The sequence below is a fragment of the Erythrolamprus reginae genome, chromosome 1 (genome assembly GCF_031021105.1).
Source record: "Erythrolamprus reginae isolate rEryReg1 chromosome 1, rEryReg1.hap1, whole genome shotgun sequence".
Classification (NCBI taxonomy): domain Eukaryota; kingdom Metazoa; phylum Chordata; class Lepidosauria; order Squamata; family Dipsadidae; genus Erythrolamprus; species Erythrolamprus reginae.
Genome location: NC_091950.1, coordinates 268,428,199 through 268,451,857, shown reverse-complemented (window position 1 = coordinate 268,451,857; position 23,659 = coordinate 268,428,199). Strand labels below are relative to the sequence as shown.

General features: G+C 44.2%; 1 protein-coding gene across 3 annotated transcripts in view; it reads right to left on the bottom strand.

The window, feature by feature from the left end:
* Positions 1-23,659, bottom strand: part of ASAP2 (ArfGAP with SH3 domain, ankyrin repeat and PH domain 2) — a 131,499-nt gene that overhangs the window by 46,626 nt on the left and 61,214 nt on the right. For all 3 annotated transcript variants that reach the window (XM_070732959.1, XM_070732961.1, XM_070732960.1), the window contains exons 8-11: positions 18,669-18,744; positions 9,933-10,019; positions 4,424-4,527; positions 4,231-4,300 (exon numbers count right to left, since the gene is read on the bottom strand). In XM_070732959.1, coding sequence (XP_070589060.1) covers positions 4,231-4,300; positions 4,424-4,527; positions 9,933-10,019; positions 18,669-18,744 — 337 coding nt within the window. The remainder of the gene's footprint in view (positions 1-4,230; positions 4,301-4,423; positions 4,528-9,932; positions 10,020-18,668; positions 18,745-23,659) is intronic.

Sequence of the window (23,659 nt, the reverse complement as noted above, 5' to 3'; positions counted from 1 at the left end):
TATAGTCAAGGCTATGGTTTTCCCAATTGCAATGTATGGCTGTGAAAGTTGGACCATAAGAAAGGCTGAGCGCCAAAGAATTGAGGCCTTTGAATTATGGCGCTGGAGAAGACTCCTGTGAGGCCCGTGGACTGCAAGGCGATCAAACTGGTCAACCCTAGAGGAGATCAACCCTGGCTGCTCTTTAGAAGGCCAGTTTCTGAAGATGAAACTCAAATACTTTGGCCACCTGATGAAAAGGAAAGACTCACTGAAGAAGGGCCTAATGCTGGGGATGATTGAGGGCAAAAGAAGAAGGGGGCGACCGAGAATGAGGTGTCTGGATGAAGTCACTGAAACAGGAGGTCACAGGTTAAATGGACTCCCGAGGGTGGTAGAAGACAGGAAGGTCTGGAGGGATGTACTACACAGAAGCTGTGCAGGGCTGTAATCCATATCATTTTATCTGGGAGGTGGACCCACTGCATTTAAAAGAATTTGCATTCTAATGAGATGTATATAGGAATGCTACAAATAATAGAAACTAATTTTGTAGCAGTTTGGAAGAAAACTGTAGTTCACACTTCAGATAAACTTCCAAATAACGGCTTATAGGTATAGAAAAGAAGTACAGTGTTATTGCTTTTGCCTGGAGTTGCCTTTCCAATTTCCTATTTAGTGCTGTTCTGTCCATTTGAACAATTTATGGAATTCTCTTCCAAACCTTACTTTTAATTTTTAAAAAATTCCATGTTTTTGACAATACAGTGATCCCCCGAGTTTCGCGATCTCGATCTTTGCGAAACGCTATATCGCGATTTTTCCACCCGATGACGTCACTCCCTTCCTTTCTCATCTTTCTTTCTCTTTATTCTTTCTCTATCTTGCTTCTTCCTCTCTCACACTCTCTTCCTCCCTCTCTCATCTCTTTCTTTCCTTCTCTCTCTTTCTCTATCTCTCCCCCTCTTGCTCTCGAGCGGCGGGTGGCACCCAGGGAAGGTTCCTTCGGCCGCCCACCAGCTGATCTGCTCGGCAGCGCGGCAGCAGCGAGGAGCTGAAGATGGGGTTTCCCCTTTGCGTGGGCAACGGGGAAACCCCATCTTCGGCTCCTCGCTGCTACTGTGCTGCCGAGCAGATCAGCTGGTGGGCGGCCGAAGGAACCTTCCCTGGGTCTTCAATTCCCAGAGCGGCGGACAAGCGGAAAAGCGGCGGACAAGCGGGCAGGCAGGCGGCTCCTCAGCTGCTGGGTCTTCCCAGGTGCGGAAGTAAGAACACCATCTGCGCATGCGCGGCCATGGAAAAAGGGGCGCGCATGCGCAGATGGTGTTTTTACTTCCGCACCGCTACATCGCGAGAAATCGATTATCGCGAGGGGTCTTGGAACGGAACCCTCGCGATAATCGGGGGATCACTGTAGTAGAGAAGTGGTTGGCTGCTGGCTTCGTCCGGGAAGTTTTTTCAACGGCTAGATCCAAGCCTCCTCAGCTTTTGGGGGGATCAGCCAGGTACTAGTACTTGCTGTGACTACGCCTTAATTATAGTTTGCCAAACTAATCTGCTGTGCTACACACTAAACAGGATGACGAGGGAGGAGCCAAATATGAAAAAAGGGTGGTGTATTTTCGAATTTCCATATGTTCATGATCCTTCAAAAACGAACTACCTTAATAACACACATGAATGACAAGAAAACTATTTTGAAAATAAAAATGGTTTACTTTTTCTCTAATTTCCAAAACAAAGAAGGGACACTCAAGTGAAATGCTATTCCATTACAGTGCAGGAAGTCCTTGGTTAACAACCAGTAATTGGGACCAGAGTTGGTCATAAAGTGTGACACCATGTGATCTTATCAGTTCATGACAGCAATCCTGGCAGCCATCTTTAAGCAAGTTTGACGTCTGATCATGAATGGTTTCATTAGCATTATAGCAGGTGTACAGAAAGAACTACCACATATACTCGAGTATAAGCCGACCCGAGTATAAGCCGAGGCACCAGTTTTTGCCACAGAAACGGGGAAAACTTATTGACCCGAGTATAAGCCGAGGTTAGAAAATGCAGTGGCTACTGGTGATTTATAAAAATGGAAACCAATAAAATTACATTAATTGAGACATCAGTAGATTAAATGTTTTAGAATATTTATTTTAAAGAAAACCAGTAAATTAGCTCTGTAAATTTAAAAGAGGGTAAACAAAAGCAATCTGGTAATAACAATAAATTAAAAAGTAAAAAAAGTAGCTCAATCAGCAACCAAGCTAAAACCTATTTCTAAACCTAACCCAGGGGTCTTTAAACTTGACAGTTTTAAGACTAGTGGACTTCAACTCCCAGAATTCCTGCACCAGCCATGCTACCTTAGGAGTGGGAGTTGAAGTCCACAAGCCTTAATCTTTCCATGTTTGAAGACTTGCATTTCTAACCCTAACCCAGGGCTCTTTAAACTTGACAGTTTTAAGACTAGTGGACTTCAACTCCCAGAATTCCTGCACCAGCCATGCTACTTCAGGAGTAGGAGCTGAAGTCCACAAGCCCTAATCTTTCCAGGTCTGAAGACTTGTATTTCTAACCCTAACCCAGGGCTCTTTAAACTTGACAGTTTTAAGACTAGTGGACTTCAACTCCCAGAATTCCTGCACCAGCCATGCTACTTCAGGAGTAGGAGTTGAAGTCCACAAGCCTTAATCTTTCCAGGTTTGAAGACTCTTGCATTTCTAACCCTAACCCAGGGCTCTTTAAACTTGACAATTTTAAGACTAGTGGTCTTCAACTCCCAGAATTCCTGCACCAGCCATGCTACTTCAGGAGTAGGAGTTGAAGTCCACAAGCCTTAATCTTTCCAGGTTTGAAGACTCTTGCATTTTTAACCCTAACCCATGGGTCTTTAAACTTGAGTTTTTAGAAGCCTGGAGAGAGTTCATGCCGTCCCCCCCCCCCTTTAGCTTGCTGGCTGGCTCGTTGGCTGTATCTCCCACCCCTGATCCTCCCTCCTCCTCGTCTCCCTTTATTGCCCCATGTGTTGTGCAGGGAAGCAGATTTGCTAAAGAGATCCACTTGGGAGGGCAGCAGGGAAAGGAGGAGGAGGAGGAGAGCCAGAATAGCCCACAGCGGCGGGGGAGGAGGAGGAAAGGAAAGAGCTGCCCTCCTCCTTCCCCTGCTGCCGTACCAAGTAGATCTCTTTAACAAATCTGCTTCTCTCTCCGGCTGGAGGCTTCTAAAGCCTGGAGAGAGTTCATGCCATCCCGTCCCGCGCCCCCCCCCCTTTAGCTTGCTGGCTCTCTCCTCAGTCTCCCTTTATTGCCCCATGTGTTGTGCTAAAGAGATCCACTTGGGACAGCAGCAGGAAAAGGAGGAGAGCCAGAATAGCCCACAGCTGCGGGGGAGGAGGAGGAAAGGAAAGAGCTGCCCTCCTCCTCCTCCTCCCCCTGCTGCCGTACCAAGTGGATCTCTTTAACAAATCTGCTTCTCTCTCTGGCTGGAGGCTTCTAAAGCCTGGAGAGAGTTCATGCCGTCCCGCCCTCCCCCTTTAGCTTGCTGGCGGGGCACCCTCTTGTGGTGACTCGAGTATAAGCCGAGGTAGGGTTTTTCAGCCCATTTTTGGGGCTGAAAAACTCAGCTTATACTCGAGTATATACGGTAAGCATATTTTAAAAAAAACAATTGATAAGTACAGTAAGTAAATACAAACTCCCACATGAAAAAGTCTATCAGCTATGAAATCAGAAATTGGAGGACCCCCCCCCCCCAAAATGCTATATAGTTGCTTGCCTTTCTGAAAATACAGGAACCAGAATCTAAAATTTAGATCTTGCTCTTCATCAAATAAAGCATCTCCATTTCCTCAATCTGACTTTCTGATACTATAACAATAATATTCTATCTTTCCCGTAATCATGCTTGAAAGATTGTTCAGCAGATTTCTCTTTAATCCTTGTTGCTGGACATGTACAATGTGCATGAACTAGTGATTTGGAAATGCAAGAATCATAGAGTATCAAAGACATTTTTATTTATCTGTACAGATTTAAAACTTCACCCTTCTGTACCTATACAAAGCATGTAATTATTTTTTAGAATTCCTCATCAAGCATAGTAGGAAAACATGAGCAAATTCCGTATCAATGGTACTGAATTCTCTAATCATCTGCTCTAGGAAATGCTAGACGTACTAAAATATTTGCAGGTTAATATGGCTTTTTTATACAAGCAACTATCTGTATACATAGAAAGCTGTAAACAAATACTTACTGTACCATGGGAAATTGTTAGGAAGCCATTTTTAACAATGCACTTTCTCTTCTGCCACACCTTCCTGATCCTGTTTTGTTAAAAAAAAAGAAGAAGAGACAGAATGATCTATATTGCAAATTAATTTGAGCTGTTGGAGAAATCCCAATTTTTTATTTTTAAATTCGAAGTACTACCGCATCATTGTACATACCCATCACTTTTCTTATAGAGGCTGCCATCTCTTTCAGTGCCATGTTCCTTATTTCCCTGAGGTTGGTGTAAACTGTACGTTGTACTTTGACGGAGTTGAGAATCCTGCAAGAGGAGAAGTGATTAGAGATTATTGTGGCTTGGGTAATTGTTTTTATTATTTAATAAACATGTTTGCTGCCCATTTTGCCCCAAGGCTATCCAATTATTTCAGAATCATTTTTCCTAATATCATTATTCATATTTGAAGAAATATAAATTGCTATGTTTACTAAGGTTATATCGTGAACAATTCAAGTCCCAGAAAAACTTCCTCATCACCTAAATACACCTAGGCTGTAAATGCTACAGGGAGATAATCCCACAAATTTGAAAAACCATCTTATTTGCAATGCTAAAACCTCTTTCAATTATATGAGACTTGTATTACATCAGACTCATTTAGAGAGCAAGTTTTAAATGAATGTTTAACACTTCAGATTGGTTAAACTATTGAACTGGTTTGGCTGACTTTCATTTTCTTAAACAAAATAATTTCAGCAACTAATTCTCTGGAAAGGCTATGCTGCAAGCATACTGAATACATTTTGCAAAGAGACTAGCGATTCATAAAATTGTAAGCCACCTTTTGCTCACAAGAAACAAGAGATTCTTCCTTTATATACAAACATTAGTCTGAATATTTCAAGCAGTAAATAATACACAGCAAAAACAATGCCAAGCACTTCTGTTAATCTTTATACACGAAAATGTCTCTACATAATATAACACCAAACACAAGAAAACTCCACCAATAACAAAAATCAACCCCGTGGATTTCGATAAATAAAATAATTTTCCAAAAGTGGGCTTCAGTGCAGGATACTCCCATTTAGAAAGGTAATTAGTTATCCGATTTGTATCTCAATTATTAACTCTGGGTGATGATCAGAATTAAAACAGAATAAAAACAATAAAAACAGCACAAAAATTAAAAATGCCATGATGGCGAACCCAAGGCACTCATCCCACAAATGGCACACGGAGCTGAATCTGTCGATATGTGAGCCGTTGCCCTAGCTCTACTCCAGTGCGCATGTGCATGCCGGCTAGCTGATTTTAGGCTTGCACAAAGGCTCGGTAGGGCATTTTCAACCTCTGGGGAGCAACATACTCCTCTGGACCCTGGGGAGGGCGAAAAATGGGCCTACCAGGCCTACTGGAAGTCAGGAAACGGGGGAGTGTCCTGTGCATATGCCCAGGGGCAGTGCAGCAGGGTCACACACACATGTGCAGGGAGTGGAGCTTGGGGCAGATTGAATTATTGAGTCTACGGAGACGGGCGGCATACAAATCTAATAAATAAATAAATAAAATAAATAAAATAAATAAAATAAATAAAATAAATAAAATAAATAAAATAAATAAAATAAATAAAATAAATAAAATAAATAAAATAAATAAAATAAATAAAATAAATAAAATAAATAAAATAAATAAATATATAATGGGTGTGGACAAACACACATTCAATAGCGTGCGTATGCGGGCTTTCAGCACCCGAGGTGCTTTCGGCACCGTGTGATTTATGTTGATTGCTTATTTAGTATCCTACGGCTAAATCTTATGTATCTCTTGTATCTTATGATTTATGATGATTGCATTTTATATTATGATTATGAATTATCTCTTGATGCTTATATGAACACTGACAACTTATGTGCCAGAGACAAATTCCTCGTGTGTCCAATTACAATTGGTGAATAAAGAATTATTTTCTATTCTGTTCTATTTTGAAGAGCTTTCAAGGTGACCACCAGCACCTGGAACCACTGCATCATGGAGTAGTGATGTTACACATGGTGAGTAACGAAGCAGTGGAAGTGATGTGCCAGTGCCTGGAGGCTGTTGGGGTCTGGATGGGTGTCAACAGACTCAAACTCAACCTTGATAAGACGGAGTGGCTGTGGGTTTTGCCTCCCAAGGACAATTCTATCTGTCCATTCATCACCCTGGGGGGGGGAGGGAATTACTGACCCCCTCAGAGAGGGTCCGCAACTTGGGCGTCCTCCTCGATCCACAGCTTACATTAGGGAAACATCTTTCAGCTGTGGTGAGGGGGGCGTTTGCCCAAGTTCGCTTGGTGCCCCAGTTGCAGGCCTATGTGGACTGGGACTCACTGTTCACAGTCATTCATGCCCTCATCACCTCGAGGCTTGACTACTGTAATGCTCTCTACATGGGGCTACCTTTGAAGAGTGTTCAGAAACTTCAGATCGCGCAGAATGCAGCTGGGAGAGCAATCATGGGCTTCCCCAGATATGCCCATGTTACACCAACACTATGCAGTCTGCATTGGTTGCCGATCAGTTTCCGGTCACAATTCAAAGTGTTGGTTATGACTTATAAAGCCCTTCATGGCATCGGACCAGAATATCTCCGGGACCGCGTTCTGCCGCATGAATCCCAGCAACCGGTTTGGTCCTACAGAGTTGGCCCCGGCACTCTGGAATCAACTCCCCCCAGAGATTAGAACTGCCCCCACCCTCCCTGTGTTTCGCAAATTACTTAAGACCCACCTGTATTGCCAGGCATGGGGGAATTGAGACACCTCTCCCAGGCTTTTATACTTTATATTTTGGTATGCGTGTGCTGCATGGTTTTAAATGATGGGGTTTTAGATGTTTTTAATATTAGATTTGTTTCATTGTAATATTGTTTTATTATTGTTGTGAGCTGCCCCGAGTCTTTGGAGAGGGGCGGCATACAAATCTAATAAATTATTATTATTTTTATTATTATTTGACTAATTAATTAATCAATTAATTGATTGACTAATTAATTGAATAATTAACTAATTAATAATTTTGTGTAGCCTCCAATTCTGGCCTTCCAGTTACTGGCAAACGTCAATATTCCATGCTATTATGTAGACTCAGTCCTCATTCAATGGTTTTTAGTTTTTGGGTAGTATTTCTGTAATTCTGCTAATATGAATATGATTTATGTTATTTTGGCTACAAAAGTGCTGGTATATAAAAGAACTGAGACTATTACTGGTAGCCTGTATAAACCTTTGACCTGTGTCCAACTGATCTATGTTAAATAACTAAATGTATGATCTCACAAAATGCAAAACAGAAGAAATTATTGACATGCTGGTCACTTAAGAAAAAATACAAGTTTCTTAACAATCATGCAGAGTATTTTTTATAAAAAAAATATTTAAAGGACTTACTCTCCTAGACTTCGGTCACAAAAGGCAAATGCATTTTAGGAAAAAAAGTAGATCAGTTGCAATGCAAAAAAACCACATGTAGCACAGAGCATAACAGAAGACTACATAACAGGACAGTGTATATATATGTATATATACAGCTTTGAAAGCATACTTTTCATTACTTGCTAAGGTTTCAAAGTTGTGTATCCCAAACTACCACTAAACAGATACCTCTGAACAGGTAGTCCTCAACTTACAACCATTTGTTTACTAATGTTTCAAAGTTACAACAGCAGTGGAAAAACTGACTTAACACACACTTATAATTGTTGCAGCATCCCCACAATCACCTGATCAAAATTTTGACACTTAGGCAACCAGCATGTATTTAGGATGGTTGCCATGTCCTGAGGACATGCACTCACCATCTTTCAGCAAGCGAGGAAAGCCAGATTCACTTAACAACTGCAGTGATTTTCTTAAAAAACGTGGTAAAAGTTGTAACATCAGGCACAACTTATTTATAATAACAATTTGATCCCAATTGAGTTGTAAGTCAAGGACTACCTGTACTAAAATCTTTACATTATGTTTAAGGATACATGGATGGACACATGATGATTAGCACTCAGAAGCAGCAGATAATAATGTACGAACATCTGAATATGTTGTTTCCTACTCATAAAGTCCAGGTGATTCATCCCAATCTGAAAACACCAGAAGCCTTTAGGGGAGTCTTCCAACTAAAACTATAATCCAATGAAGTAATCCAAACTTACAATTGGGGAGTCTTCCAATTAAAACTATAATCCAATAAAGTAATCCAAACAAGCTTGTGCTCAGCTAGAGTGTCTATGAAATTTTTATGCATTTATAATTCTAATATTCCCACTATTTTCCCCCTCTGATTCAGTAATCTTGCCTCAAGCTAGACACAGTATTTATTTTCAATAGAGCAATAGGTTGAAAACTTTGACACAGAGAGGGGAACTTGTCTACAGATGGTCGTGGTGAAGGTTGCAGAGGGTCTACCCCTCTGCAACACTACATGGACATTACATGAACACTAAAGTAGGATATATATCTAATAGTTAAGGTACAATGTGCAGTCTTTTTCAGGCTGATGTGACTTACCGTATTTTTTGGAGCATAAGACAGACTTCCCCCCCCCTAAAAGAGGGTAAAAATTTGTGTGTGCCTTATGCATCAAATGTAGCCCCACCTAGCATCTCAAACGGAGATTTCAGAAGCTGAAAATAGCCTGTGAAACCTCTCTTTCAGAGGCTTTTCTTTCAACCTCCAAAATGTCTGTTTGAAAGGCTGGGCAAGGCTACAACGGAGGGTTCAGGGGCTAGGGGGGGAAAGCCCTCTGAAATGGAGGTTTCACAGGCTGGAAAAAAGCTTTTGACACAGAAGTTTCACGGGCTGGAAAAATGCCTCTAAAAATGGAAGTTTTACAGGCTGGAAAAAAGCCTCTGAAATTAAGATTTCACAGGCTGAAAAGGCAAGGCACAGAACTCCCAACCAACGAACCTGTTGCTAAAGTTCACCTCTGGGAACAGCTGTTTGAGGGTATTCAGAGAGGCCATGCTTCCCCCCCATCAGCTTTTTTTCTTATTTTCCTCCCCAAAAACTAAGGTGTATTTTATATTCTGGTGTGTCTTATAGTCTGAAAAATATGGTAACTTCTGAGTGGAAATGCCAGGATCTGAATTTCCCCAAATTATTGAGGATGGGTATAAAGTGGGTGAGGACAGAACAAAAATTACATGTATTAGAATTTCTAATTTCATTAAACAAATGATGTGATTACTTACCATATACTTAATAATTTCCCTGTGCTTTCACATATATAAAAATTATAGTTCTGGGAAGAATCTGGGAGTTAAGGATTATATATAAAGACATATAAGTCTAAGAATACAGTGGCATCTTTGCAGAAAAAGGCAGGGAGATTTGACACTTTCAGTGGAACCCTTTTGTGTTTGTTTGTTTGTTTGTTTGTGTTTGTTTGTTTGCATGAACTCTGGGAGCTATTCCAAAAACCATTAACAATTCCTACAGAACAATGTACTGAACTTTCCCAGAAATAACTTTTAAAATCCTGCAATTCTGTATAACAGTGGCCCAGTTAAAAATAAGTCCGAAAATCTTTGGGCACGAAAGGAATCAGCCATGCAGAAATGTTCTAAGAAATCTGAACAAATCACATTAAATCTAATGCAAAGTATATTAATTTCATACAATCAATAAATCAGTAAATTGATCCATTGAAGCCTGAACAGCACATTGTATCGGTTTATATGCTCACCTCCTTCTGATCAACCTGAAGGGCAGATTTTAAAATATCCCTAAGTTGAATTAATTGCTTTCTTTCTTCATCCTGCACTTGCTTTATCTGGAGTGGAGACATAACAATACAAAATAAAATTGTCAGTGCACATTTTGTACGGGTGTAGGGAAAATGCTTCTTGCCTTTAGAGAACAGAACTCAGAGACCAGAAACATACTCGCATCAGTAGTTACTGTGAAGGCTTCACTAGCAGAATCAGCATAGTTCTCAGCATCTGTTGCTAAGATACACAATGGGGCCAGGATTCTGATATTCTCATGTCTGGACTGTAGGCTTCCTCAAAGAATCTTGTTAGACATTGTGAAAAATAGTGTTGGACTTGGCACTTTTTCAGTCTGGGGAGGCAATTCCATCTCCCTTTTCCTGTCAGCAGAAATCCTGATCAACCTTAATTTTAACTATTATATTGTCCTAGAAAAAAATGTATTTATCTGATCATTAAGAGTTGATACCAACTTGATGGCACATAAACAGTTACCACAACCAGTTTCTTTCTTATCAAAGTTTGATTTTAAAAAATACGGCTAATAAGGAGGAGCACAGAAGCATATGCTGAGGGGTTACAGCAGGACAAAACTCTGACTCAAAACTATGCCTTATCCCTAATATTGTTGTGATTATTATTATTATTATTATTATTATTATTATTATTATTATTATTAATTGGATTTGTATGCCGCCCCTCTCCGCAGACTCAGGGCGGCTAACAACAATGGTAAAACAACATATAACAATCCAATTTGATAAAACAACTAAAAACCCTTATTATAAAAAAACCAAACATACACACAAACATACCACGCATAACTTGTAATGGCCTAGGGGGAAAGAATAACTTAACTCCCCCATGCCTGGAGACAAAGGTGGGTCTTAAGAAGTTTGCGAAAGACAAGGAGGGTGGGGGGCCGTTCTAATCTCTGGGGGGAGCTGATTCCAGAGGACCGGGGCCGCCACAGAGAAGGCTCTTCCCCTGGGGCCCGCCAAACAACATTGTTTGGTCGACGGGACCAAGAGAAGGCCAACTCTGTGGGACCTTATCAGTCGCTGGGATTCGTGCGATAGAAGGCGGGTCCGGATGTATTAATATTTCATCTCCTCAGTAACCAATACATTCTATTTGGATTAGAAAGGTGCTATTATAAAAGATGTAGGTCCTTTTAGCATGATTAGATTACAACAACTTCTAGAAGCTCAGCTATAAGAAAATAGGCGTTGATTGCTTACCTGAACGCCTCTTCTCGTACGGTGAGTGGGTACAGCAGTCACATGGGTTGCTCCTGTCCAATCCGTTGGAACTGAGCCTAGTATTAAAAAAGACTGCTGGATCCGCCCCTTCCCCAGAATTCGCGAATCCATAGACTAGGCTCAGTAGTGAAGCTCTTTAATGTTCAACTCTCATGTGTTATAAGAAAATAGAATAGAAGGTAAAGAAGACCACACATAGGGAGGGAAGTGACTGCTGTACCCACTCACCGTACGAGAAGAGGCGTTCAGGTAAGCAATCAACGCCTATTCTCCGTACTGAAGGAGTGGGTCCAGCAGTCACATGGGACATACCCAAGAGATAGGTCCCTAGGGTGGGAGTACCTTGCTATCGTGAGAGATAACGGATTGGAGTACTCTTCTGCCGAAGGCAGCGTCCGCTGATGCGTACGAATCGATTTTGTAGTGCCTTATGAAGAAATTTGGCGAGGCCCAAGTGGCTGCTTTGCAGACTTCTTCCAACGGAGCCTGAGTCGCCCAAGCGGCAGATGTGGCAGCACTTCTGGTGGAATGCGCTGTAATATTCCTTGGAATGGAAAGGGGAGCTGTCTCGTAGGCCTTAGAGATGGTCCCTCTGATCCAACGACCTATTACTGTAGGAGACACTCTGGATCCCAAGGATCTGGGATGGTAGGCTATGAAGAGTGCTTCAGATCTCCGGATGGATCTTGTGCGTTGGATATAAACCTTTAGCGCTCTAGTGAGATCCAGAGTGTGCCATCTAGTTGCCAGGGGATGCTCTCGTTGGAGGCAGAAGGAAGGTAATATGATATCCTGAGATCTGTGAAACATGGAACTAACCTTTGGTAGAAAGGTGGGGTCCAGTCGCAGAACCACTTTATCCTGGTGAAACCTGGCAAAGGTCCTGTGTGATAGAAAAGGCTGCCAACTCAGATATGCGTCGGGCGGATGTAATCGCCACCAGGAATGCTACCTTAAAGGATAGGTACCTGAGGGACGCAGAATTCAGGGGTTCGTAAGGTGCCTGAGTAAGAGAGTGGAGAACCCGTGGCAAGTCCCAGGTAGGATATCTGTGGATTTTAGAAGGCCTGAGGATGGCCACTCCTCTTAGAAATTCTTGGATTTCTGGAAAAGAGCGGAGGGGCTGCCTGCGAGGCCCCGCCAAGACGGAAGAAGTGGCGGCCAGGTGTCGGCGGATGGTGCTGAAAAACCCTCCTGCGAGCACCACTGATGGAATTTGGACCAAGTATGGTCGTAGATCCGGTTGGTAGACCCTCTTCTAGACTTCAGGATGATTTCCACTGTGTCCGGGTCATACCCTCGCAGGTCTAAGTCCCTCCGGATAATAGCCAGGCGGTGAGGTGGAACCACTCTGGGTCCGGGTGGAAGGAGGCCCCCTGTCGCAACATATCCTCCGAAACGGGGAGTCGCCAGGGGTCCTGGACGGACAGTTGTTGGAGGTCCGCGAACCAGGGCCTGCGAGGCCAGTGAGGGGCAATCAGAATTACTCGGGCCTTCTCCAGGAGGATTTTGTTGATCACGTCTGGCAGAATTGGAATTGGAGGGAAGGCATACAATAGACCTGGAGGCCAAGGGCTCCTGAGAGCATTGATAGCCTCTGCTCCCGGAGACGGGAACCTGGAGATGAAGCGAGGGAGCTGGGCATTGGCTTTGGTCGCAAATAGATCCAACACTGGATGGCCGAACCTGAGGCAGATCTGGTGGAACAGTGACTGATGGAGATTCCACTCGCCTGGATCTAAGGTCACTCGCGAGAGCCAGTCCGCTTGGACATTGAGGCTCCCCGAGATGTGGTCGGCTAGAAGCGACTGGAGAGTTTTCTCTGCCCAAAGGCCTAACTTCGGGCCTCCCTCATGAGGGCCTTGGATCTTGTGCCTCCCTGTCTGCAAATATGGCCTTTGGTGCCTATATTGTCGGTGAGAATCAGCACATGTTGGTTGGAGATGTGAGAGTGGAATTGTTTTAGAGCTAGAGACACGGCTCTTAATTCTAGCCAATTGATGGGCCTGGAAGCCTCCTCCGGTGCCCATGTGCCCTGAGCTAAAAGACCCTGGGCGTGGGCTCCCCAGCCCGAGAGGCTGGCATCTGTGGTGACTACAAACTGGTCGGGGCACCGGGAGGGAGATCCCTTGTCTAGGGCTGGAGAAGTCCACCACTTGAGGGATCTGCGAACCGTCGGTGGGATGGTGATGCGACGATTCGAGTTGCTGTGGCCCGATCTCTGGAAGGGTAATGGGAGCCACTGTAGTTCCCTGGCGTGAAGACGGACCCAGGGAACAATACCAATACATGACACCATTTTACCCAAAAGGGAAGATAGGGTGGCAATGGAGGTAGATTGCTGGGGCAGGATGCGAGCAATGAGATCCAAAAAGCTGCGTTTTCTCTCAGTGGAGAGGAAAACCTGGGATATCTCGGAATTAATGATAGATCCCAGATGCAGAATGGAAGTGGATGGATCAAGGTGGCTCTTTTTAAGATTTATGGAGAACCATGATTCTGTAGAACCGACATGGTAAAACAGAGGTCTGCAGCCCCACCAGATCTGGAATTTCCATGAATTAAAATGTCATCTAAATAACATAAAATATGAATGGGAGAGGCCCGGATATGAGCTGCCAAGGATCCCAAGAGTTTAGTGAAGACTCTGGGAGCTGAGGAGAGCCCAAATGGCATAGCCCTATACTGAAAAAGCCTGCCCTGAAGGGCAAAGCGCAGAAAATTCCTATGGACCTTGGCAATGGGAATATGGAGGTAGGCCTCCGTGAGATCCAGAGACCCCATAAAGTCTCCCTGATGTAGAGCTGCTAAAATGGAAGATAAGGAATGCATTTTGAATTTCCTATATTTTATGAACCGGTTCAAAATCTTTAGATCTAAGGTGGCTCTCCAGCCTCCAGAGGTCTTAGGGACCATGAAGAGGATGGAATAGAAGCCTAAACCTCTCTGGAGAGAGGGGACCGGTTGAAAGCTCTAATAGTCAACAATGAGAAATAGCCTCCTCCATTCGGATACGAGATGGAGTGGAACTGGGAGAAGGACAAGAAATAAAACGGTTAGGGGGAGGTGAAATGAACTCCAACCTTAGGCCCCTTTCCACAGTGTCAATGACCCAGGGGTCCTTACAAGAACGGTGCCAGTCGGAAGAGAACCAGGCTAGGCGACCGCCTATGGGAAAGGAGGAAAACTTACCATCTGGCTCTTTTGGAAGCCCTGGTAGAAGAGGATCCTCTCTGATAATGGGAACCTCTGCCCCTGGTGGTTCTAGATTGGGATCGAAACCGAGGGAAATACTGACCTGGATTCCTTTGAAATGCGAAGCCCTGATCCTGTTGACGCCCTGTGCGCCGAAAGGGCTGCGGTTTAGGGGCCTTCTTGGTGGTAGGTCCGAAGACCTTTTTCTTGTCTGTGGTCTCCGTAAGGAGAGGGTCCAGAAGGTCTCCGAAGAGGAGGTTACTTTTCAGCGGACCCATGGCTAACTGCCACTTCTGTCTTACTCCCGCCTGCCAAGGGCGGAGCCGTAGAAGTCTTCTGGCCGTTGTGGAGGCTGCTACTGACCTGGCTGCAAATCTGGAAGATTGGAGGGAAGCATCTGCTACATATCGGGGAGCTGCGAAGATATTGTTGAAATCCTGTTGACCCCGTAAGTCATCTGGCGGCAGGTGTGGTTGGAGCTGACGAAGCCACAAGAGCACAGCTCTGGAAAAGAAGGATGCCGCTGCAGCACTCTTAATGGCCCATGAGTCTGCAAGGAGACTCCTTTTGAGCATTTGCTCAAGTCGTTTGTCCTCTGGCCGGAGGACCTCCTTTGCTTCGCCCGGTATGGCAGAAGTCGAGTGGAGTGTCTTCACTGGTTCATCTGGCTTGGGACATGTTAGGAGTTCCTCATAGGAGGAGAAGAGCTTGTAGAGTTTCTTGTCCTTGGGAGTGGGAGTAAGGCCAACGGTTGGGTGGTCCCACTGTTTAAGCAAAGCATCCTTAAACAACTTGGGCATAGGTATTACCTCATTGTCTTCCTGTTCTTCCATGAAATAAGGAAGATTTTCCTCCGGAGGGTCTGAGGAAGAAGTAGCCTGTTTTTCTTGCCCGGCTAGCCCCGTGGATACTCTAGCTTTAAACAGGAGAGATTTGAAAAGCTGCGAAGGAAAGAAGGCAGCTGGGGCTGGAATCTTAATCTGAGATTCCTCATATTCCGACAGACGCTGAAATGGGTCATCATCCTCTTCTGCGTCCCCATCCTCATCCTCTTCCTGAGAGGAGTCAGAGACCTCCATGGCTGGGGCTCTGTAGGAAGGAGAAGAACTCACGGGACGGGAGGAGCGTGGTGGGGGATGAGACAGAGAAGGCACATTGAAAGATGAGAGTTTAGCGTCAATGGTGTTAGTCAGAATAGTCAAGATAGACTGAAACTCCGGCAAGGAAGAAATATCAGCCGGAAAAGCCGGAGGATCCCTGAGGGCCTGAGCAGGTTCTGGCTGGGAGGAATCCTCGGTAATATCTGGCTCCTCTGGACCTAAACCCCATAGGTTAGGTTGGGGTGGATTTAGGTTTGGCTCATCCAGGGATAGCACAGGAACCCCAGAAAGAGGCAGGTTAGAGGCCTCCGGGGGGGTAGGATTGATATGCACTTGGGCCTGCACCTTAAAAAGTTTGGCTGATTTATCATGTATTTTTTGTAGGGCTGGGTCCCTTCTCTTCTCAGCCCTGGTGGGCTTGGCTAAGGAATGGGTGCCTGAGGAAGAGGAGGAAGAGGCCTGGGGAACTTCAGTAGAATTACCAGTAGGCCTAACCTCTTTGGGACCTTTAGTTGTGCCTCTCTTGGGAAAAGTAGCCATAGTCTGACAATTAACAGAAGACAAGGCTGAGCCAATAACTGAATTATAAGGAGAAGATTTCAAGGACTTCCCAAGAGGAATGGATCCTGCTTCGAGGCCTCGAAGCTGCTGAAACGTGAGGACAATCTGGGCAAACCCAGAGTTCGTGCCCCCAAATCCAGCGGGGCCAGCCTCCCTAAACTTTGTAATTAAGTAAACCAAGGCACTCTGGTTGGAGGCTTAGCCGGTGGAGAATTTAGCCTGGGACCCCCAAGGCCCGCTCCCGGATCCACGCGGTGGACTGAGGCCTACGCGGCTGGCAGAAGGCCAACACGAGAGGCCTAGATTTTTAAAAAAGGGCGCGAAGGCCTTCGCGCCGAAAAGATCGCTGCTGAGAATTTCTTAAGGGAAAAGCGATCGACTAAGTCCAGGAGACTAGAAGGCGTCTCACTCCGCAGGAGGTATTTTATAAGCCCTTAAATATTTATATACAATAAATAATCAATATTTCAATGGATAAATACTTGCACTAGGACCTCCAGGCCAAGGGATTAGAAGAATCCACAAGCGGCCGCAGGAATCGTAACCGGCAAAACCGCCGGGGGAAAACGAAACCGCAACTTCTCCCAAGGAAATAAAGCCAAGCCGCGTTTTTTTCTTTTTTTCTTTTAAACGGCTGGCGCAATTAGTGCAAGTAATTAAATAAAGACAATAAATCTTACTACTTTTTGAAGGAAAGATCGAAGGGAAGGTGTTAGAATGTTGAACGAGCATTCACAATACAACCGCAGGATATGCGAACTGAGCGAATTCTGGGGAAGGGGCGGATCCAGCAGTCTTTTTTAATACTAGGCTCAGTTCCAACGGATTGGACAGGAGCAACCCATGTGACTGCTGGACCCACTCCTTCAGTACGGAGAACAGACTATGCTTCAGCACATCAACATCGCTAACCTCCGGTAAACCATTACTAATCTCATCCCTAGACATTTATGACCTAGAAATATGTCAGCAACATCATTGAAAGGTTTGGAATTTTCCCAAAACATTTTGTCTTTCCAGGCCATAGTCTTCTGTATTTTTACATTCATCTGCAACAATGCAATGTTTTTAATACGAAAGTGAACACAAGAACAAGGGGACACAATCTGAAGTTAGTTGGGGAAAGATCAAACGCAACATGAGAAAATATTATTTTACTGAAAGAGTAGTAGATCCTTGGAACAAACTTCCAGCAGACGTAGTTGGTAAATCCACAGTAACTGAATTTAAACGTGCCTGGGATAAACATATATCCATTGTAAGATAAAATACAGGAAATAGTATAAAGGCAGACTAGATGGACCATGAGGTCTTTTTCTGCCGTCAGTCTTCTATGTTTCTATGTTTCTATGTATGGAAGAACAGAAAACACACTCATTGGTAATTAAATTAATAGAAACAATTGAAATCACCAAACTTAAAAGGCAATTTAAAAAAACCCAAACTCTGTACAACAAGATTAATTTTTAAAAATATCTAGAAGGTAATATATTCCAGAGGCAGCATTTACCACATCAATGACTGAACAAATAAGCATATCTTCAGTTGTTTGGATTAGAATAATTTAGAACAGGCTTTCTCAGTCTTATCAACTGCAAGACGTGTGAACTTCAACTCTCAGAATTCCTCAGCCAGCATGCATCTAAAAGTTGCTGAGGTTGAGAAAACACTGGCTTAGAGCAGGGGTCCCCAACTTCCAGGCCGTGAACTGGCCCCCGGGCCACAGCATGCCAGAAATCGGTCCGAGCAAACAAGCGAAGCCGCATTTGCGGAATGTAGGCAGCACGTGAAATCCCTCCCCTCTCTGGTTTGCGGAAACACTTCCCTCCATGGAACGAGTCCCTTGTGCTCAAAAGCTTCAGAGCTGTTGTCTTAAAGAGGAACAGATATGTTTCTCTCAGGAAAGAGCTGTACCATTTGTAAGGCTGCTATTGAGGTCCTGCAAGGTAATCTCATGAACAAGGCGATCCCCATGTGATCTGCATTCACAGATAGGGTACTATAAGGAAAAGTGCACTTGGCTTCAATTCATCTACCCCTCACTGTATCACCACGGCCATCCAATAATACTAATTTGCATGATTTACAGGAAAGCCACCCAGTCAGAATACCATCACATATCAGTTGCTGTTTCACTTCATTTTATTTATTTATTTATTCATTCATTCATTCCATTCATTCATTCATCCAATACACAAAACATATGGAAGAGAATAGACATGAAGTAATATATATAAAGATAATATGTAAAAATAGAGAAGATATATGAAAGGAAGAAAATATATATGATATGGAGACCAAGAAAAGAGACAACTTTTAAAAAATGTAGACATTCTATTTCTCCCTTTTTAAAAAACCTTTTCAATTCAGAAATTTAAAATCTGTTTTCCCCCTCACCAATATATAGACCCCTGTAAATTATTTACTTTTTTGTTTCTAAACTTTAAATAAACACGTCCTCTGTTTTTGTTCCTTCGACTGGTTTGTTTTCAAATTGACAATTTTGTGTTTTATGAATATTCGAGTTCATTCAGAAAGTCCAATTCAGAAATGGAGAACAATCCCAAAATATGATGAATATTTCACTACTTACAGTGTGAAGATCTGTCGAGAGCTTTTCTATTGAGGGTTTGAGGCTTTCAACTGCTTTCAGGCCATCCTGAAAGAAGCTGTGAAAGAAAAAAAAGAGGTGGTTTTCAAAAGGAACTATAAAAATTAATGTAAGGTATCCAGAGTTCTGTAAAAGATGCAAAAAGATTAGCCAATTCAATGTGTTAGCTTTGCTTAATATACATTTATGCATTTTATGATGCTCAAGGGTTCCACTACTGAAATCAGAAAATTTGTGAAAACACTTCAGCCTATCTACAGTACATTAAAAAAAATTTGCAATAAGAAATCTTTTAAAGGCATAAAGATAGGCAAGAGCAGGGGTCCCCAAACTTGGCAACTTTACAATTTGTGGACTTCAACTCCCAGAATTCTCCAGCCAGCATAGCTACCCAAAGCAATTTAAAAATGCTGGCTGGAGAATTCTGGGAGTTGAAGTCCACAAGTCTTAAAGTTGCCACATTTGGAGACCTCTGGGCAAGAGTCAGAAATCCAGAGATAAAAGCATTGGTCGAATTTAAACAAAACAGGCTTTAATCACGATTTGCTAAAAAGGAATGTGCTTTGGGATTTTCAATGGGAAGTAGCATCCCTTAGTTTTGAAAGACTATGGTATCATGCTCTGTACTCTCCAGAGCACAAGGCCTGGGTAGTTTAGTATGGCGGATAGACTGTTACCCAAGCAGCAGTCTCTGATATAATCCAATGGAATGGGAAAGCCAATACGACTGGTTCCAGCTACATTGCAGGAATTATCAAAACGTGGCTGTACCAGTCACAAAGTCACAGTCGGGACTCCGGCTGCAGATTTTGCCTCAAGGCTTACTCCTGAAGCCTTTCCAATGATGGATTTAGCCACAAGGCTGTGGAGGTCTACAGTTAAGAGTTTCCCTTCTCGTAGTGGTTGACCAGGACATCTTTCGTTTCTTGCCATGCTCTTAGTGTACCACATCGCTTGCAGAGACCGCCTTCATGACCATTGTCCTCTTTTAGTAGATTTCATCCGCTCAGTCCGCTGAAATCTGTCTTTACATGCATGGGATGGATAAGTCCCTATATCACCGGAGGTCAATGACCCATCGGCTACTCTCAACCTGGTTTGACCAGCCTGTTGACGTTGTTACCCGAGATGTGGCCATTGCACATGCTACAGCTACTGGGAGCCACAGGTGAGACTGAGTGACAGGTGGGGACCAAAGGTGAATGAGCTGCTCTAAAATGAGCTGCCCTAAAAGTACACAACATACAATGTCGTCAACTAAACAATGTCGCTTGGCGGGACCCAGGGGAAGAGCCTTCTCTGTGGTGGCCCCGGCCCTCTGGAACCAACTCGCCCCAGAAATTAGAATTGTCCCCACCCTCCTTGCCTTTCGTAAGCTTCTTAAAACCCACCTCTGCCGCCAGGCATGGGGGAACTGAGATACTCTTTCCCCCTAGGCCTTTACAATTTATGCATGGTATGTCTGTATGCATGTTTGGTTTTATAATAAGGGTTTTCAACTGTTTTAATACTGGATTGTTATATACTGTTTATATTACTGTTGTTAGCCGCCCCGAGTCTACGGAGAGGGGCGGCATACAAATCCAATAAATAAATAAATACCCCTACACCAGAGGTGCTACCCCACCCTAAATATCCCATACAGTAGTCCTCGACTTACAGGTCTTCATTTAGTGACCATTCAAAGTTAAAACGGCACTGAAAAAAAGTGACTTATGACTGTTTTTCATGCCTACCATTGTTGCAGCATTCCCGTGACCACGTTATCAAAATTCAGATATTTCCCAACATATTTATGACAGTTGCAGTGTCCTGGGATCATGTGATTCTCCCCCTTCCCCCCGCTCTCTTTTTGTAAACCTCTTTCAAGCAAAGTCAACGGGGAAGTCGGATTCACTTAACAACGGTGTTACTGATTTAACAGCTGCAGTGATTCACTTAACAGCTGTGGCAATAAAAGTCGCAAAATGGGACAAAATTCATTCATTCATTCATTCATTCATTCGATTTGTATGCCGCCCCTCTCCGAAGACTCGGGGCGGCTCACAACAGTAATAATTCTGCCGCACGAATCCCAGCAACTGGTTAGGTCCCACAGAGTTGGCCTTCTCCGGGTCCCGTCGACTAAGAAATGTCGTTTGGCGGGATCCAGAAGAAGAGCCTTCTCTGTGGCGGCCCTGGCCCTCTGGAACCAGCTCCCCCCAGATATCAGAGTTGCCCCCACCCTCCTTGCCTTTTGCAAGCTCCTTAAAACCCACCTCTGTCGTCAGGCATGGGGGAATTGAAATTTCCCTTCCCCCTAGGCTTATAGAATTTATACATGGTATGCTTGTATATGAGTGGTTCTTTAAATTGGGGGTTTTTTAGATTATTTTTAATATTAGATTTCTTTACATTGTCTTTTTATACTGTTGTTAGCCGCCCCGAGTCTTCGGAGAGGGGCGGCATACAAATCTAATAAATGAATGAATGAATGAATGAATGAATAAATAAATAAATACAATATAGCAGTGGAACAAATCTAATATTAAAAAACATATAAAACCCTATCATTATTTAAAAAAACCAAACAGCACATTCATACCAAACATTTAAAAAAGTGCAGTGGTACCTCAAGATACGAACCCCTCGTCTTACGAACAACTCGTGATACGAACCCGGGGTTCAGAAAATTTTTGCCTCTTCTTATGAACTTTTTTCGAGTTACGAACCGGCGTTCAGAGACTGCTGGGAAGCCGCGCGGCTGTTTTAAAAGGTGACAGCCGGGCGGCGGGGCTTCCCAGAAGCCTCCCGAACGCCGGTTCGTAACTCGAAAAACGTTCGTAAGAAGAGGCAAAATTTTTCTGAACCCCGGGTTCGGTTCGGGAGGTTGCTGGGAAGCCCCCCAGGCCGGCTGTGACCTTTTAAAACAGCCGCATGGCTTCCCAGCTGTCTCCCGAAGCGGAACGCGGAAGTTCGGCTTTGGCGTTCGGCTTCAGGAGACAGCTGGGAAGCCGCGCGGCTGTTTTAAAAGGTCACAGCCGGCTTGGGGGGCTTCCCAGCACCCCCGAACCCCGAAGTTCGGCAAAAGTTCGGCGTTCGGGGGGTGCTGGGAAGCCCCCCAGGCCGGCTGTGACCTTTTAAAACAGCCGCACGGCTTCCCAGCTGTCTCCCGAAGCCGAACGTGAAAGTTCGGCTTTGGCGTTCGGCTTCGGGAGACAGCTGGGAAGCCGCGCGGCTGTTTTAAAAGGTCACAGCCGGCCTGGGGGGCTTCCCAGCACCCCCCCGAACCCCGAACTTTTGCAGAACTTCCGGGTTCGGGAGGTTGCTGGGAAGCCCCCAGGCCGGCTGTCACCTTTTAAAACAGCCGCATGGCTTCCCAGCTGTCTCCCGAAGCGGAACGCGGAAGTTCGGCTTTGGCGTTCGGCTTCAGGAGACAGCTGGGAAGCCGCGCGGCTGTTTTAAAAGGTCACAGCCGGCCTGGGGGGCTTCCCAGCACCCCCGAACCCCGAACCCGGAAGTTCGGCAAAAGTTCGGCGTTCGGGGGGTGCTGGGAAGCCCCCCAGGCCGGCTGTGACCTTTTAAAACAGCCGCACGGCTTCCCAGCTGTCTCCCGAAGCCGAACGTGAAAGTTCGGCTTTGGCGTTCGGCTTCGGGAGACAGCTGGGAAGCCGCGCGGCTGTTTTAAAAGGTCACAGCCGGCCTGGGGGGCTTCCCAGCACCCCCCCGAACCCCGAACTTTTGCAGAACTTCCGGGTTCGGGAGGTTGCTGGGAAGCCCCCAGGCCGGCTGTCACCTTTTAAAACAGCCGCGCGGCTTCCCAGAAGTCACCGAACGCCGGTTTTTTGCGGGGGTTTTTTGGTTGCACGGATTAATTGACTTTACATTATTTCCTATGGGAAACAATGTTTCGTCTTACGAACCTTTCGACTTACGAACCTCCTCCTTGCACCAATTAATTTCGTATCATGAGGTATTACTGTATATTTAAAAAAATCCTGGGGAAAAGGTGTCTCAACTCCCCCATGCCTGGCGATAAAAGTGAGTCTTAAGAAATGTTTCGCGCTTAACAACGAAACTTTGGACCAATTGGCCTATGACCAACTGTGGTCATAGGCCAAGGAGTGCCTATATTCTGCTTCCCATGGAAGAACTTAAAATTTTAAACCAGAAAAACCTCTTCAAAAGGGATACCGGCAGAGACACGATTTGTAGTAGTGATCCAGGTATTCAGCCTAACCCACCTACAAGTTACAAGAAACACAGAAAGCCTCTTCCAGTATTTGATTACTGTTATCTGTGCTCCACTCAAGAAAGCTTTACATCCATTCACTCGCAGATTATGCCTTCGGCATATCTTGAAAGCAAAGGAACATTCTGCAAACACTTCATAGAGCAACGCTATTGCCCCTGCATCACCTGCAAAGCGGAGGCTATCATCCACCATTTCCTCTACTGCCCTATCTATGACATCAGAGGAAAAATACTGATGATAAGAGAAACTTAAAGGATCAGATGCAAAAGGACTGGATTATCTTCTTCCAGGTGCAATTCTATTACTTAACAGCTGGGTCTTTGTTTTTGCTACCACGGTCTTTCAAGCTCAGAAAGAAATGTATACGATCAACATTAATGGGTATTTAATGTTAATTTCCTTGTATGTTGCACATCGGTTTATGCAGGTGGCATTTGTTTTTAATTACTATTTTTTCCATGTCGTGCTACATTTTTATGACCTGCAATCACAGCAATAATCCGCTATTTGTTCATTTCAGCCCTCAAGGCTTAATTGTTTAATGAAATTACTTAAAGTTAACAGTCAGCAGAATATTTTGAAAAGCAATATTGGTATTATTTTTGCTGTAAGTATAGTGTACATATTTTTCTGTCCCTGGATTCGATCAGGTTTGGGTCCAGGGCCTCCCCAAACAGCTACTGACTCTTGAACAGGGCAAATGCCAGGTACCATTTGTGGCAGGTATCTATCTGCCACT